Source organism: Pteropus vampyrus, unplaced genomic scaffold (genome assembly GCF_000151845.1).
Source record: "Pteropus vampyrus isolate Shadow unplaced genomic scaffold, Pvam_2.0 Scaffold143, whole genome shotgun sequence".
NCBI lineage: Eukaryota > Metazoa > Chordata > Mammalia > Chiroptera > Pteropodidae > Pteropus > Pteropus vampyrus.
In genome coordinates, this window is record NW_011888924.1 from 182,330 (window position 1) to 199,948 (window position 17,619).

The 17,619-nt window shown below is 46.5% G+C and overlaps 1 protein-coding gene across 1 annotated transcript in view; it reads right to left on the reverse strand.

Moving 5' to 3' along the window:
- Nucleotides 1-2,621: 2,621 nt before the first annotated feature.
- Nucleotides 2,622-17,619, reverse strand: part of ARSG (arylsulfatase G) — a 92,327-nt gene continuing 77,329 nt past the window's right edge. Inside the window, exons 9-11 of the mRNA XM_023535653.1 lie at nt 15,604-15,724; nt 11,189-11,279; nt 2,622-3,770 (exon numbers count right to left, since the gene is read on the reverse strand). Of these exons, the coding sequence (XP_023391421.1) occupies nt 3,493-3,770; nt 11,189-11,279; nt 15,604-15,724 (490 nt within the window). The 3' untranslated portion in view covers nt 2,622-3,492. The remainder of the gene's footprint in view (nt 3,771-11,188; nt 11,280-15,603; nt 15,725-17,619) is intronic.

Sequence of the window (17,619 nt, forward strand, 5' to 3'; positions counted from 1 at the left end):
TTAGCTTCTCATTTTTCAAGCTTCCACCTAGGGCAACTTGTAGACCCCTCTCGTGAGCTTCATGTAGAGAACAGCCCAGATAGTCAACCTGGAGTCATTCGGAGACAGAAGCAGTGTTTGGGCTGAGACTTGGCAAGTCAGTCGAGTGACCCTCCCAGAAGCAGAGACAAGAAGCCATTTGAGAATTGCTTCGATGCCTGTCAGGTCTTGGTGTGCAATGTTTTCTCCTGATCACTATTTTGTGTCAGTTGAGATTCCGTTTGCAAAAGGATGGAGTGCGGGTCTGGCTTCTTTCTTGCAGACATCTTAGGACAATCTAGTAAGCACAGTCAGCTACAAGAGGGGGCTATTGTGGGGCCCTTCGTGCATGGCTGGAGGGCCATGTTTGTGAGTTCCCTTATAAAGGCTCTATGCATTATGGCTTGATTTACATTCTGACTTTTAATAGGCAGATCGCCAAACACATTGCCAATGAGTGAAGTTTATATTTGAGGGATGGGAAGCAGTAACTCTTAAAAATACTAACTGTAAGTTTAAAAACATCTGTTGGCTGGTGGCTTCCCGATAAAACAGTCATTTTGCCTTTGGGTTCTAATACCCCAACTAGCGGTAAAGGGAGTTTTTCTGTCCCCCAAAAGTTAGTGATCACTTACCTGAAGTTGCATTTTCCAGGAACCAGAGCAAGTCAGATGCAGTTGGGGATAAAAGTGACTGTCCTACTCCATCAGGGTTCAGGGCACTCACTCATTGGGTTCCATTTCAATAATTTTGGTAAAAGCCTGTGACTGTTATAAAAGATTATTAGATTCTTAAGTATACTCGGAGTAGAGCCTATAACCTTTTATATTTACAGAATCTGAGTACTTCAGATATTGGCATTCAGGTGGTCCCTTGCCAAAGAAAACCTGTATAAAATAATAGGTACACTATCTAGAACATTTGTTTGGAGTTAAAAAAAAAAAAATGGAGAGACTTAAAAACTAGTGCTAAAACTTGTTGCAACCCCTTCGCCTGTGCACTGCCAGGAAGCTGGGTATGAGCCACTTGTCCTGTCTCCCTCTTAAGGACCAAATGAGTGAAGGTTGGTTTAAATTACATCTGGGATTTTTATTTACGTACGGGGAAAGCTTCCTGCCAGCGAGAGCACTGATCGCTGAACGAGGCGCCCTACAACAGTTGTTAGACCCTAGCGGCACTGGGCGGCTTGTGTGCAGAGCCGGTGGTAGGCGTCACAGAGGCCATCAGACCCCGGCCCTGCCCTTGAGCCTGCAGGCAGACGGTGAGGAGAGGGCCTTGCTCCTGTGAGATACTGACAAGGTCGCAGGCAGGTTCACTGTCCCACCGCACACAGGTCAGAGGAATGAGTGCTGCTGGGATGTTCTCTCAGCGTGGACCATCTCAGTCACGCCCTTACTGGCAATAATATTCAACTGGAGATGCCAGACGACTTCCTCTGTTCGTATTCTTCTATGCCTATTAGACATATTTGTCCAGAATTCTCATCTCTACCCACATTCCTTAAAAGCTTCCGGGACTGTGAAAGGGTCTTGCAGTCTCGGCTTGGTTAAAATCCCTTCTCCTGTAGACGTGAACGTGAGCTTGCCTGGAAAATCTCATGAGGGGCTTTGCCTTAACATGGGTCATCACCAGTGGTCTTTTGAAATATACTGACACTTACCTGGGTATGATCACTCTTCTCTCCTTGGGAATTTACTTTGTTCCAAGAACAAGGAAGGAAAAGAGAATCGATCACTTCCTGTACTTTAGAAAGATACGCGGTATACGGGAGGGTAGGCAACTTTTGTTTCAGAGACGAGCTACCCTTTCCGAGTCTGCGTGTTTTCTGACACTAGTCTCACTTTTCTGAGCAGGGGTAAGGAGACCGGGGCCAAGGGTAGTTACTGACTTTTTAACAGTGATGTAGCAGTCTGCGTTTACAAGACGAGCCTTTAAAAAAAAAAAATACACGTATACATATTTTATATATAGTCAGCATCTCCTGAAACTGTGCCAAACTTGTCTACACCCAAATAAATAAGATGCATGAATTTTCTGTGGCCGCGTGTGCCCAGCCTCCCCGTGCCGACCCCGCATGGGCACAGGTCTGTTGATAATGCAGCCTGCCTACAGCACTTCCTGGAAAGAGTAAGGCCATTCTGTTTTGATTTCGGTAGATAATCTTGTGCCGTGGAAGTCAGAAGGGCAAAACGAAGCAGTCATGATGAGACGCGCACTTCAGAAATCAGGACACCCCCTATCAGGTGGTTTTGGAGAAAACGAGGAAGGTGGAAGAATGGCGTGCGATTGTGGGCGCAGACTGGGGGGCAGGAGTGCCGGGTGCCGCCCGCTTAAGCCACAGGACGCGCGGCTCACTGCTCACCAAGCCCTGCTCAGCCCTGGCTGCCGGTGGGTGCAGGAGGCACTGTACGCACATCCTGCCATTTAAAATATATTACAGCCATAGTGTCAATGCTAACTAACCATATTGGTCTATAACCGAAATTTTATATTAAAAAGGGCATCCTTTTTAAATGTATGCTGTGTAAAAATGTACCTATAGAGAAATCTCTTCAAATTGTTTTCTTGTATAATACATACATATAGAGACTATTTTAGCCAGGCAAAGTATTTTTGCAGTGATTGGAATAAATCATTTATTACCGTTGAGTGCCATTTAGGACACTAATAATAAAATCATGGCAATGCATTTTTGAGGCTCTAAAAATTTATTCATGGTTTTAGGAAATAGAAAGAACTCCTAAAATCTCTAAACTTCACCTTTAAAAGGGTGTGAGGGTGGCGGGTAGTAGGGCCGTGGGCTCATCTGCGGGCTCTTCTGCTCAGAGACCCAGAAAAAACATCTGACTTTGTCTAGTCTATGTCCTTCCTACTCAGGGCGACCCCCAGAGGTGTTCTAGAAGTGGAGGACCCCTGACCTACTGCGTCAGAATCTGCACTTTCACAAGATGGCAAGAGGTTTATGTGTATTAAAGGTGGAAAAGCCATGCTTTCGATACCAGCTGGAACGAAGCCCTGCTAAAATAACCAGAGGAACTAGGTATATTAAAAAGAGAGACAGAGAGACAGAGAGACAGAGACAGAGAGACAGAGACAGAGATGAGACAGAGACAGAGACACGTATTGAGTGCCTGCCTCGAGTGTCAGATATTATGCCAGGCATTTTCATGTACTGCCGTATTGACTCTTCAAAACTAGCTTGCAAGTTAGGTTATATAACAGCCCCAAGTTCAAAAGCTGGGGCTTGAACCTGGTCTGACTCTGAAGCCCGTGTGCTTCCCATTACAGCTCAGCGCAGTTGTCCTCTCAAGCCAGCAGGCAGAAGGGACGGTTGGGGATGAAAGGTGGTGGCTGCAAAACAAGATTCTGAGACTTATTTTTAAAGTGCACATAACTAAAGAGGGTAAGACTGCACTTGGGATGTGAACTTGCCCTGTCTCAGTGCCTGACATTTCTGCTTGTGCAAACGTGGGTCTAGGGGCTGGTTTGGCAGCGGCAGGCAATTCGGTGGGGATTGCAGCAAGGAGTTACTGAGGGGTCTCGAGTGTAGTCCACTCTGGAGATGTTGTCACGAGCGATGTCTTCAAGGACACTGGCAAGGACCTCTCTGACCCTGGGCAGTACGCGCTCGTATTCGGCACTACTTCGTTCTAGAGGCACAGCTTCTGCAACATCATCTTCCAGATTGAAAATAAGGGGAGGCTCGTGGTGCTGCTCAGGACCCACGCTCCCGTCACAGGCTTTGGCTCCACCTAGAGAGGGTGACAACAAACACCCCATCAAACCCAATGCTGGCCCTGTGTTGTAAAGAGAACCGAGACTGAGTATAAATGAATTCAAGCGCACCAGGACTTTATTCAAATGATGGCTCCTCCTGTCACAGAAATTACCGTGAGGACCTGTGTGCTCATTCCAGGATGCTCCTGTTGTCCAGAGTGATCTGGAACTTCTCCTTGGACTTGATATCTGAGCTAGTACAATGTTCATTCAAATATCTCTCTTTTCTGCCCTTTGGGAGTAAATTTGATCTTTTTTTGAAAATCGATTTCTCCAATAGCAAATATATTCAATTTGGTGATTAGGTAGAAAGGCAAGGTGAATAATTTTGCTTTGGGTTGAAGCTGAGATTCCTGTACGAGTTAGAATCTGGCTATTAAGGCAGTCCCAGAAGAGGAGCGACAAATGTGTAGAGTGATGGCAGCATCCTTGGTTGTTAATGATTCAGATGACCTTTTTGTTGTTGTCTGCCTTGTCCGTACAAAAAGGTGGTTAAGGTATCCGACAGAAACAAATATAATATAATTGAATAAACAAAAGGAATTAAGGCAATTCAGGAGTGTCCTTATTTCTTGGAAATACAGGAGTTCCTAAAGACCTTTGCCTCTGAGCTTCTCAGCAGCCAAACTTGAATAAATTAGAAACTTCAATTCAATTCTTCAGGGGAAGCGGAGCTTTTTCCAGCAATGAGGTGTGGGAGAATTTTTGTCAATGGCTCCTCATACATTCTTATGAAAGACAGCGCTGCATGATTAGGATGGTCCAGCTGATGACTTCTTATCACACCTTTCACCCCAAGATGAGAGTATGACGCCCAAGTGCAATTCAGTAAAAGCAGACCTACAGGGGCCAAAGCCACGCTTCCTGAGGATGCAGCTTTCTTTCTGGCTCAAGCTGGACAGAAATCAAATTTGAGGTATCAAGTGAGAAGAATGGGTAGATCGCAGAGACTTTGGGGAGCCCCGCTCGATGGTTTTCCTGCTGTGACTGAGATTCAGCTTGCTTGACAGGGTGTAAGAGCTTATGCCTTTACCTAGAGTTCAGGGTCAAATTTGGCTCCTCTTCACTGACAGTAAAGAGCAGTGACATGAGCTTTGGCAACCAGTCAAGTGAAGGTTGGGATCAACTCCTCTTCTAAAAAGTAGACTTCCATTTGAGGGAAGAGCGGGGCAGCTTGCACAGAACTAACCCTCGTGTAGATAACAATTACACATTCTAGTCGACATATTTAAAAAACAGCAAATGGAAGTCACTAGATAATAAGCAAGGCAGGCAGCAACTAAAAGGGATCCCATCCTTGACAGAAGGAAGCCACACTGGGTTGGGTCTGTGTTTGTTTTGTCCCCTGGGGAGGTACCCCCAGTCTGTGCCGCACATAGCAGCTGGGCCCAAAGAGATGGCTGCGGTCTCTTTGGCTTGAGATGATAGAAGACAAAGATCAGGGCTTCAATAACAGATGAAAATTGGTGGGCAAAATCCTGAGAAGGAGGGAGCCGGAGAGGGAAAACCTCAAAATCCACAAATAACCCCCCTCCAGATCCTTGGCTGACCCCTGAACTGTGCGCGTGCAGAGGAGACAGGTTCTAGTGACAGCTAGAAGTCTGAATAGCTCAGCAGGCATTTCCATGCTGCCCAGTGCAGGGAAGATGGAGTTTAGAGTGTGAATTCTGTTGAGTTAGAAAAACCTGATAAACTCTTCATATTCTCCATTGAAGTCTCAAAAGGAGTAAAGACCACGTCTCAGAACTAAAGTACTTACTTCAGATTAAGGACCAAATCTGAACGAGCCAGTCCTAACAAAGTGTAAAACCAAGGCTCCACACTTTGAAGGGACATTGCTAATAATTAACTGCCTGTCGAGAACAACGACAACAGCAAATCAACACTGCTTGGGTAACAGAAGTCAGAATCTCTACAATGCATCATCCACAACGTCCAGTTTCTAAAAACAACTAATTAGGAAACTTGCAGTTTCTCGTTCGGCATGAAAGAAGCTTGGAAGTCGTCAATCGATTCTAATAAAGCCGAACGAACTGAAAAAGTAACAATTCTTCCAAATCTGGCAGAGAGGTGGGGTCACAGGGCAAACCACTGGCCCCCAGACTGAAGACACAGACGAACAGAGAAAATCACAGCATACTGGGGCAGACACCTCCCGGAACCAGGCCCAGGGGAGGGAAACCTCCACAGTGATGGGTGAATCACTGGAGGCTCAGTGTGCACAAGTCTGAGACTTAAAAACTCCACGGGGCCAGTCATTTCTTAGATGGAAATGCTAAGAAAGAATCAAAAAGAAATACTAGTGATCAAAAATACTATAACAGAAACAAGAATAAGAATGCTCATTAGACTGGGCATGGCTGAGGAAAGAATCTGAGCTCTGGGATATCTCGGAAGAAGCTTCCAAAGTTGAAAAGCAAAGAGAAAAAAAGAAGACTGGAAAAAACAAAACAAAACAAAAAAACAATAGAATATCCAAGAATTGTGAGACAATTACAAACAGTATAACAAATGCATAATGGGAATGCCAGAGGAGGAGAAAGAGAGAAAGGAGCAGAGGAAATATATGAAAGAATAAGGACCTAGATTTTCCCTAAATTAATTTCAGACACCAAAACACAGATAAAGGAAGCTCAGAGAACTCCAAGCAGGATAAACGCCTGAAAGACAATGTCAAGAGAATGAGAAGATGAGCCACAAAATGGAAGAAAATATTTGCAAAAGACATATCTGATAAAAGACTGTTATTCGAAATATACGAAGAACTCTTAAAACTCAACAATAACCATTCTGGTGGCAGGGTCTGGGGACAGGGAGGCAGGTGCCGTGTCCGGCTGCAAAGGTGGCAAGAAGCCCTGGCAGCAGCCCAATAAACAGGCCAAGGAGATGGACAAGGAAGATAAGGCATTCAAGCAGGTGCAAAAAGAAAAGCAGAAGAAACTCGGCAGCTAAAAGCGAAGGGCGTAGAGAAGGGCCCCTGCTCACAAGGGGAAATAAGGAAACCGGCAAAAAAGTCCCTGCCCCCAAGGCAATGGTGGTCCTTAATTCCATTCCCGTTTTAACATCTGGATTCCCTGCCATAACATCTGTTGCCACCTACGGCTAGAATGAAGTGTTGTCTTGGAGACTGCTGTACATTTAAGAATAAACTTTTGTAAATCATCGTCATCATCATCGTCATCATCATCATCATCATCATCATGCAGTGGTTCATCTCTTCAGTTCTTCTCACTCAGCCATTTCAACCTTAGCGGTGAGGTCAGAGTAAATCCAACCCAAAATATGTCCTTCAGTCTTTGTTTCATCCTGGATTCTGTACTGCCTAGAATGAAACTAACTCATTTGGAAACGACAACAACAATAAGAATACGAACAATCCAATTAAAAAGCGGGCAAAAGACCTAAGCAGATATCTCACCAAAGCAGTTATACGATTAGTAAATTGGGCAACAAAAGGATGCTTAACGTCCTACGTGATTAGGTAGTTACGAATTAAAACAACGAGATACTACTACATGCCTGTGAGAATGGCCAAAATCGAATACACTAATAACACCAAATGCTGGCAAGGATGTGGACCAACAGGAACTTTCACCCACTCTTAATGGGAATCCAAAAAGGAAGACGATTTGATGGTTTCTTATAAAACTGAGCACATTCTTCACATATTATCTAGCAATCATACTCCTTAGTATTTAACCAAATGGGTTTAAAATGCATGTTTACACAAAGACCTGCATGTGGATGTTCATAGGATAATTGTCAAAACAATTCATAACTGTGAAAACCTGGAAGCAACCAAGATATCCATCAGTGGGTAAATGGATGAATAAACAATGGTACATCTACACAATGGAATATTATTGTGCTAAAAATAAACATTATCCAAGGGTTGCCTCATCTAAAAATATAATAAATAATAATAAATAAAAATAAAAATAAATAAAAAATAAACATTATCAAGCCATGAAGAAACATGGAGAAACCATAAATGCCATATTAATCAGCACAGGTTGACATAACAGAAATACCCCAGACAGCTACAGATCAACATCCCTTATGGATATACCTGCATGAAACCTCAACAAAGGCTAACAAACTGATTATGGCAGAATATAAAAAAAAATTATACACCATGACCAAGTGGGATTTATCCTAGGTATGCAAAGTTAGTTCGACATACAAAAAACAATGTAAAACGATGTATATTAATAGAATAATGGACCCCAAAATGACCATCTTAATAGATGCAGAAAAAACATTTCACAAAACCCAACCCCCTGTCATGATACAAACACTCAGCAAACTAGGAATAGAAAAAAACTTCCTTAATCTGATACAAGGTGTCCAAGAAAACAGCCTCACAGCTAACATCGGACTTAGTGGTGAAGCCTGAAACTTCCCCACTAAGATCAGGAACAAGATAAGAATGTCCACTCTCACCACCTCTATCCAACACTACACCGGAGGCTCTAGCAAGAGAAATTAGATAAGAAGAAATAAAAGGCATCCAGAAAAGGAAAAAGTAGAACTACCTCTATTTGCAGATGAAATGATCTTACATTACAAGAAAGGAAAATTATAGACAAAATCTTAGCAAATCGAATCCAGCAATATATATTTTGAAAAGTCACGATTAAGTGGGATTTATCCAGGAATTCCAATTTTTTATTCAGTTGACTTAATATTTGAAAATTGGTATAATTCATAGCATTAAGAAGGCACTTACACAGGTATAGACATTAATAAAACCTCATCAAATTATACAGTTGAGATCTGTGCCTTTCCCTGTATGTAAAGTTTACCTTAAATTAGTTCGATAAAAATGAAAAACAGTAAGATACCTTAATTCTAGGCCATACGCCGAAACAAACTGATTGCCTTTTAAGGCCACTCCTAGTTCACGACCACAAAATCACATCCTGTCATAGAAGGACACACATCTTTCTCTGATCTAATGCAGTAGCTGTCATTTTATCTAGCTTATCCAAAACCAGTTTTAAGTAAGTAGGATGCCAATTTTTAGGGGGTGCAGGGGAAAGAAGCAGAGCATGTCCCTGTTTCATCCGACTCAGTTTTCATCCCATCTGCGAGATTTCAATCCTCCCCACCCTGATCCTCCTGGGAGTCTGGTAACTCCTGAGGACAGATGTCCCCTAGGGTTTATAATTCCTGTCTGATGGGGATCATTCTAAACAATCCTGTTACTTCATAGTGACACTTATGATTCCAATATTGTGGTGCCGAGGGCTTTCTGGCAGTGGGATTGCTTCTGAAATTAACTCAGCCTGGGGAAACCACACCTCTTAGATACTGTAACGTGAGGACTGCAACCTACAAACTTTCCATCTGAAAGCATAACAATTATCTGACCCGTTTGCGTTTTAGGGTTTGGAGAATCAAAGATTGTTGTGGCCTTTTTAATATCCCCCAAATTATGAACTCATAGAACTTGTTTTTATGCCAGATTTTCTTCAGGGTCACTTATTTACACATAAGGAAATTTTTTTTTCTGTATTATATAATCCTTTGGAAAGCTCTAATATGAAATAACTGAATCAAATTAGAATCTGTATCAGGTCTCAGATTTTGGTGGCTTTTTTGTTTGTTTTCATTCATAAAAACAATGTTACGGTTCCTACTAGGTGCAAGATACTGTGCCAAGCAAGCCCTGCAAGACAACAGACATTAAAGAGCTTACAGAGCCCTGAGTTTAAAGAGCTTAAAACCAGTAGAAGAAATAAAACATGTACCTAAATGACTGGCATATGTGTGAGAAAAGAGTAAAGATAGAGAACATATGAAATGAAGTCCCTTTAACCGAGCTGCGCGAATTATTAATACTATGAAGGCTGAGACACGAAGAAACAATTCTATTCTTTTTCTAACTTGCCTGGGAACCTAACATTTTGAACTTTCCAGTCCTGCCTCAATGCCTGGCTATACATCTGGACATATATACCAGACTTCCAGATAAGCCTCTGATTACCCCTTCACGAAATCACGTATACATCCAACGGACATCTGATTGACAACGGTCAATGGTCTTGGACGAATCCTAGGGCTAAGACTGCAGGACTGATAATTCTCAAGAATGTACTTTTTACTCAACTTTTCTTTCTTCTTTCAAACACTTTTTTGAGTTTTTACCTAGCCTGTGTTTGCAAACTCTAAGACCCCTAAATAAATCTTTATCATTTATTTCTGGCAAAGCCTCCGGACTCTTTCCGAGTTCATTTGACATACGGCAGAATGTGATAAATATCAGATTTCTCCAAATCCTACACAGCTGGGAAGATCAGAGGGACTTTTGTGATCGAGGTGGCATTTGATTTGAGGCCTTAAAAGCTGAGAGGGATTTTAATATGGAGGCCAAGGGAGAGGGAGGGCCCTTGCTCTTGGAGAAGACTAGAAAGGTAGAGGGACCCAGGATTGGAGGGAGTCTGAACTCGGTTGGCAGTGAGAAGCTACCAGAAGATTTTGAGAACCATCCTGATCCAGCATCACACTTTAAAAACATACATTTAAGACAGTCACGGGGTGAACCCAGAAGCTGACTTCTGCCAGTTTGCCAAATAGACCTCTGAAGACTTTATTCTGAAACAGTCTATTGTCAAGTAAATTACACTTTCGAATATCTCTAAGCTCCCATTTAGTTCTGCCAAACTGGCATCTAAAGCATGACAATGAAATGTGTTAAAAAATAAAAATAAAAAACAGGCCAAAATGGAGTCACTTGCTCTAAGCCATGTCACCATTCCAAACTCACTAATCTCGCTGCAGTTTCGGCCTCTCCCAGGAGCGGAATTTTAAACCCCTCAGTCTGGAAGCTCCTGATCAATACTAGTGAGGTCATCTGCAGGATAAAAGCTCTGCCATTGCTTCTCCCCTAAATGAAGATGACTGCCCTAAAAATAATCCTTTCTCTTCTAATAACTCCCCTGCCACACCCTTCTGCCTGTAAAAACCTTCCATTTTTGGACAAACACCCCCACCCCTACCCCATGCGCCCCTCTAGCTGCTAGGTAGGTTGCTGTATGGTTCATGAATAAATTAACAAAGCCAATTAGATCCTCAAATTTACTTGGTTGAATTTTGTTCTTTAACAAACAAAACGTTCTTCAAGTGAACAGAAACTGTATAAACAACGTGCTGAACGAGCTCTGAGCTTGTTGGAGATTTAGGTGAAATCTAGGTCTGCCACACGTTGTGGGTGCAGAGGGCCTACGCTGGGCCTTTGGGTGCTGGAAACTTCTGCTAAGCCCAGGCTTTGTGGGCAGAGGGAGGACACTGTCACAGGTGCCGACTGCTCCTGAAGGAGGGCCTGAGCGTCCAGGCGGGAGAGGCGCGGGGGACGTCGCCCGGGTGTGCAGCCCACACCTCGCTAACTCACCGGTGATGAAGAAGGCCTTGTAATGCTCCAGGCGAACGGTCTGTAGGGCTCCGTACTCTCCAGCTGCCCCACTGCTGGGGTGAAACAGCACCTGAGAGAGAGTGGCAGCAGAGCTTACTAAGAAAAGCAAGTAGAAGCCCCCTGGGAAGCACTCCTCTGTCACAACCCCTCCTCCCTACGCCTCACCCCCCGTCCCCACTCCTGCCCCAGACCCGGACAGACGCGGGCCTGTAGCCCTCACCAGCCCGCTCCTGGGAGCCGCTGTGAGTCAGTCGGAGTGGGTTACAGCTCTGGTCACACGCCTAGGCCCAGGACCAGCTATGTGATTTGCAGGGTCCAGTGCAAAATGAGAATGAGAGAAACCTTGCCTAAAAATTAAAAATTTCAAGATGGCCACAGCACGTGCACTTTAAACCAAGCAAGAAAAGCAATTAGATCCTCAAAGCCAATTAGATCCTCAAATTTACTTGGTTGAATTTTGTTCTTTAACAAACAAAACATTCTTCAAGTGAACAGGAACTGTGTAAACAACGTGCTGAACGAGCACTTGGTCCTTCTAAGTGTGGGGCACTGGGTGATTGCACAGGTCACACACCTAGAAGGCCGGCCCCCCTGGGCCCCACCCCTCAGGTTCAAGACCGGGCCTGGGAACCTACATGTCTCACAAAGATTCCCAAGTGGTCCTCAGCACTCTTTGAAAATGGCTTCTTTAGCACCCCGATATTTCCTAACTCTCACCTGAGAAAGAATGGCATAAGATGGCACCTCGAGAAGACAGCTCAGTGTGATTTCTCCAGAACGGGGTGCAGCCTAACCTCCGAATGGTGTCCTTACCTGACTCAACCCTACTCCAGTCAGGCCGAGGGAATCCTTCCTCCTCAGGCCACAAATGAAAGACTCGCCCTACAGAACGGAAACACTTCATTTGGGGCTCCCAGGGACAGGATTTGGTAGGAAATAAGTGACCAGGTTGGTGGGTTTGGGCTGGAAGCTGGAGACCGCCCTGGTATGAATCATGGCCAATATATATCACTGGGTAGGCGCTTACGTGATTCAAAGTTTCCATGGGACTAAAGAAAAAAAAAAAAAATGAGAAACATCTGTTGGAGCTGTAAACAGCTGTCCCCCCAAGTTTCCTGACCCTGAGAGGATTCCCCCGAGGGAGGGGCTCCTCCCACACCTGCTTCTTCCGTGCTCTGGTGCTCTCGTGACAACCTCTGCAGTTCCCCAGCCAGCGTGATGACAGCAGGCTCCTTCCAAACAGGAAAAGAAATAGTAACTCAAAACCCTCACTTCTTCCAAGCCTGCAGGAAGCCAGGCCTCTCACCGCAGGAGGCTGTTTTGTTTCCTTCTGGAGAAGGCAGGAAGTGCGAGAACTTGGAAACCCTATTGTCCTCTGTTCTATGATGCACGCTGACATCCAGAAGATGGGAGTCAAGGTCTGCTGGTTCGAAGCATTGACGGCATTTGAGTTGCAGTAACAGTAACGCCATAGTGTGGGCTGGGATATTTATTCAACGTTACCGGAGGCAACTTCCACAATCCAAGAGGAAGCGAATTCGGGCATGGTTCGCGCTCAGAAACGTGGACAGTGGATTTTGGAGAACTCATATACATGCCTTTGTTTCCTTCGAGCAGATTGATTATAGTGGCGTTGTTTATATCAACATAGGAAGGCGGTTGGCAAATTTACCCGTGAATCACAGCTGAAGACATTTCCTCTACAGAGGATGCCTGGTCCAAATTTCAAAGATAAAAACTACCTTCTGGAAAACATGTTGCACCTTCTTGGTTGCCTTTCTTAGCTGTTTGCTTGCTTTTATTTTGTTTTGTGTGTTTAAGCACGTGAGCATTGCCTTATCTTACGCCCTGAAGGCTGGTGCCTCTGCCACATCCCCAGAAGGAGGCCCTCCCACCCCATCAGATGGGGGTGCACAACCTGCCTTCTCCAGAAATGGCCAGCCCTTGGCCAGCCACTCTGATGGCATCTTTCACCACTAGGGGCCTCCCTAAGAGAAGCGATGGGCGTTCCAGAGACTAAATTCCAACTTCTCAATGTATGGCCTCCAGGGATGTGCCAAACATGTTATGACCCACGGCAGCCTCAGACTGGTTTGGGCTGGGCAGTGGCAGAGCCATCAAGCGAGCTTTTTCTTTGTTGATGATTTATCGAGTTGGCCATGGCAACCTGGGACTGAGATATGACTTGACCAGTGGGAACATCACAACCTCCCACTTCCATGTGGGAGTTGGGCAAGTACAAAGTGGGACGTTTGGTGCCAGGCTGGTCACTGTCTCCTTCCTGGCTCCCCTCTCCTTCCATGTGGTTGACCTCTTTCTCTAGAGAAGGACCCATCAAGATCAGAAGCAGAAGGCTCAGCAGATGCAAAACTGTGCAGCATGGCGTCAGCCACGACTGGCCTTGGACATCACAGACGTGATGTTTCTAGCTGTCAGTGAAGTGGGTAGGGAGAACACTGTTCAGAAAAACCAATAACCGATTAATTAGCCTTTAATCAGTCAACAGAGGGCCTGGGATGGCTGCCAAAAAGTAAATGGTTCTAGTTTGCTTCAACTCTTCAACTTTCAGTTACTTCATTTGCAAAATAGGGAAGAACCCAACTGCTGAGACGCATTTGCATACTCTACTGAGATGACTAGGAGTTACTCTGAGCTTCCTGAAACTGACATGGTTTTCTTCTGACCCAACTCATATCAGAACCCTTGTCAGCCCCGGACATATCTAAAGGTGAATACAATTAAATTGTGTTTATTAAAAAATACATGTATGTACAGGAATATCTGTTTGTGTATACACATATGTATATTTCCATATATCTATATGATCAATCCTATTTTTACTTTCCGGCCTTCCTTCAGCAAACTCAGGATGATTTATTCTCATCTCGTTAGAAATGAGAATAGAAAAGACCAAGGCCAAATTCAGGGTCAGTGACTACCTATGTTGCCCTCAAACTCCAAATAATCTCACAGCAAGCATCGTCAGTAACACTCAGCAACCCAGTGCCCCGGGAGCGGGACGTGCCCACAGGTGTCTGCACCCATGTGCTTTTACATTTGACAATATCGACAGCAGCCCGTTTCCATCTGGGCCATGGGGTGTCGTTCGGCAGCAAATCAGCCCAACTCCAGCTACGTTACCACACATCCCATGTCACCATGAAAACCCAAAACGGTGCTGTGGCTTGCCTCTGGGTCCTCCTGCCTGATTCCTGGGCCCAATTCCATTGGGCACTAGACCAATAACTGTTAAACTCCACGGATGGGGCCTCCGTGAGTCTGCAGACTTGAGAAAGCCAACGCTCTCCCCGCTGAGAACGGAAGTTAGTGCAAAGGAGCTGGCTTCCACAGGCCACCGCCAACGTCAAGGAGACCACAGTCCTTGAAGCACTTCCTGGTGACCCCAATTATTCTATTAGTAGCCACGGTGATAAACATTCAGGAGCACCTCTCCACTGACGTCCTCGACAACCCCCCAGGGTCACATACTGCAAACTTCCAGCCTGAAGGCGGAAGGCACCTTCCTGCTTTGCTGCTGCTCAGAAACAGGGCTCGGCCTGGAAGGGTGTGCAGCTCTAGAGGGTCAGATATTCCAGGAAAAAGCAGTACGTCTTCTGGGGACATTCCAGGCATCGTCTGGCAAGCCCTAGAAACTAAGGAGTGTTCACAGGAGCACTGATGCCCGCTCAGGCCCGGCGTGCTGGCCTGCCTTGGCCAGCGCCATGGGAAGGACGGCTTCGTTAACCGCCATAGTACATTTGAGCAGCATTTGAGTCACTTCCATGTGACCCTCGGCAAAGACATAAATAGACCCTTTGATGTGTGGGTCCTAACTGAGAAGCCTTGTGCTCCCAGGGCCTTACAAAGGGAGCTCTGGTTCTTCCAGCCTCCTTCCCTCCTCCCACTTCCTCTTCCTTTTGGCAAAAGGAAAACACACAAAAATGACAGGGAAAGGCCATCAGGCCTGACATTCCCTGGCTATGCGTCAGAGCACCTGAGGAAGGGACACTGGGGTGCTGGGAAGTGCAAGTCCAAAGCTGGTGAGGGGGCTGCAGAGCCTCGGTCTGGGCCCTCAGGAGCCAGGGGACCGTCCCTGCCACCTGAAGGTCTCTCAGAGGGAGCGAGCACCAATGTGCACCCACCCTCAGCCAGACTGTTAGGTACGAATCTGGATTGACAAACTGGGTTGATAACAGGGGAAAAGGAGGAGGGGAGAAGGAGAGGCTCCTCTCAGAGGAGTCAGCCTCGGGGTTTCCTAAGCGGAACCTGGAGGGGCCACGTTCACGCATCTTCTGAGGATGCTCTGTTTGCACAAAGATGACCAGGCCCCGGGTGACAGGTGGCAGGACAACCTCCCAGAGAGCCCGGGAGGGGCTCGCACCACCTCCACTTACCTTGTGCCCAGTCTGCAGCCCGCCAAAGAGCACCTCAGAGGCATCCAGGCCGTCGAAGCGTCGGCCTCGGGGCAGGCTGGCCCCGGCCAGGGCGACCACGGTGGGGAAGACGTCCAGCACACTGCAGCAGGAAGGACAAGACAGCCAAGGCTCCAGCTGGTCCCGGACTCCCCGGCCACGCTGTGCTCAAGACCCAGCCGGAGCGGCCCAAACCCAGCGCCAACAGCCTCCCGTCTGGCCCGCCCCCTCCGCCCGCCTTTCCTGCCTTCTGGTTCCACCTGCTCCTACTAGAGGCAGAAGGGCCTGGTGGTTTAGCAGCCAGGCTCTGCAGCCAGGTGTTACCTGGGCTCACATCCCAGTGCGGCCACGGACCCAGCTCCCGAGTGTGTTCAGTTTTCTGGTTTCTGCACTGGGCACGGTAGTAACAGTGTCCCGCTCACAGAGTGGAGGCGTGGATGAGACGCACAGGAAAGGCACACAGAAGAAGCTGGCACCTGGGGAGTGCTCACTGGGTGTTTGTGCTGTAACTATTCATAGGGCCACCCCTGAGGACCGAAGACCTAAGCAGTTTGACCTGCCACCAAGCAGGCCACTTGCCGAGAGGGAACAGTGCGTGACAGGTGTCTGCAAGAGAATGCGTACTCTGTTTTTCCTTGCCTGGGTCTGTGCGTTGCAAACATCTAGTCTTGTTTAGAATGCCACGGTGTGTGAAACACTCCGTCCCCTTTAATTTAGCTCTTTTTTTTCCCCCCATTACAAAAGAGTAAATGTTTACGATAAGAAATAAAAATAGCACATCTAGAAATATAAAGGAGAAAACAACACACAAATGATCCCTCACCTAAAGGCAGCCATCGTCAACATTTTGGAGACTTTCGTTAATGTGATTTTTGTTAAGTCACACGGTACAATTTCACTCTACTATAGGGCACGCGTCCCTCTAGCCCGCCGTGCACATGGTGGAGCCAGCTCTGCGGCAAGAACAGATGAGCCGCCCTTTCAGCCGAACTGTCTATCCGAGGGCCAGGCTGGCGGAAGAGACAATGGGACTTGATGGAGCCAGGAGGACAGAGCCAACGCGAAGCTGGACTTCCCCAGGGAAGAGGCCCTGGTACCCTCTCTGCCGGCCTCCTCCTTCCTGCCAGGGCTCTGCCTACAACCCCAGGCAGAATCTCTCCTTTGACCGTGGTACAGAGTGTTTCTGGTTTGCCTCCAGCTTTCACAGTCCATGTAGCTGGTGGCTTATCTCTTGAGATACACGCTCCAGGAGCTGGCATCCCCCACTGATGTGAGGAGTGCAGAGTAAGCACTTGCCAAGTACAGCACAGTCCAGAAACCTGTCCAGAGTCCACAGTTCCTGCCACAGACTGGGCAGCGCAGAGGACGGCAAAGCAGTGTGAAAAGGCCATTGTGGTTGGGGCTGCGTGTCTGAGCTTTCTCTCATTTGTGCCCCTGAGAGAGGCCTGCGTGCATCACAGATGGGTCAAATCAGTGAGCAAGAAAAACAGGATCTGCGTTAGATTTCGGAATGCCTGGTACACTGTCTTTTTCCATCTTATTTTTTTTTCCCCCTCTATCATGAGGCTTCGCATCCTAATTATACAGCACCAAGCCTGATGTTCTGGGAACTGTATTGTCTCAGAGTTTACCGGGAACCACAGAGGAACCTAGTCCGCCCAGAGCACAAAGTAAACCTCTGGCCCACGAGAAAAGCGTCACCATCTCCAGTGAGTGGTCAATCCCAGCGTGATGTGAGCTCGGGCTGTCGTCAAATGTATTTCCTCACATAATGGAGAAAGCCAAGTCCCTGGGGTTCCCTGGGGAAGAGGGAGACACACAGTCCCATCCCCGCCGCTCACCCCCAGGGCTGGCCCCCAGCCTAGACATGAACTTGGAGAAACCATCAGCTCTGTGAAGGCTGCCGAAGCTGCCCCAGTTGCCTCCAAACCTCAAACTTAACCTAAGAAACTGGTCCTGGGAGCCTTCAGACCTTGGAGAAAGAGACAGATAAAAAAA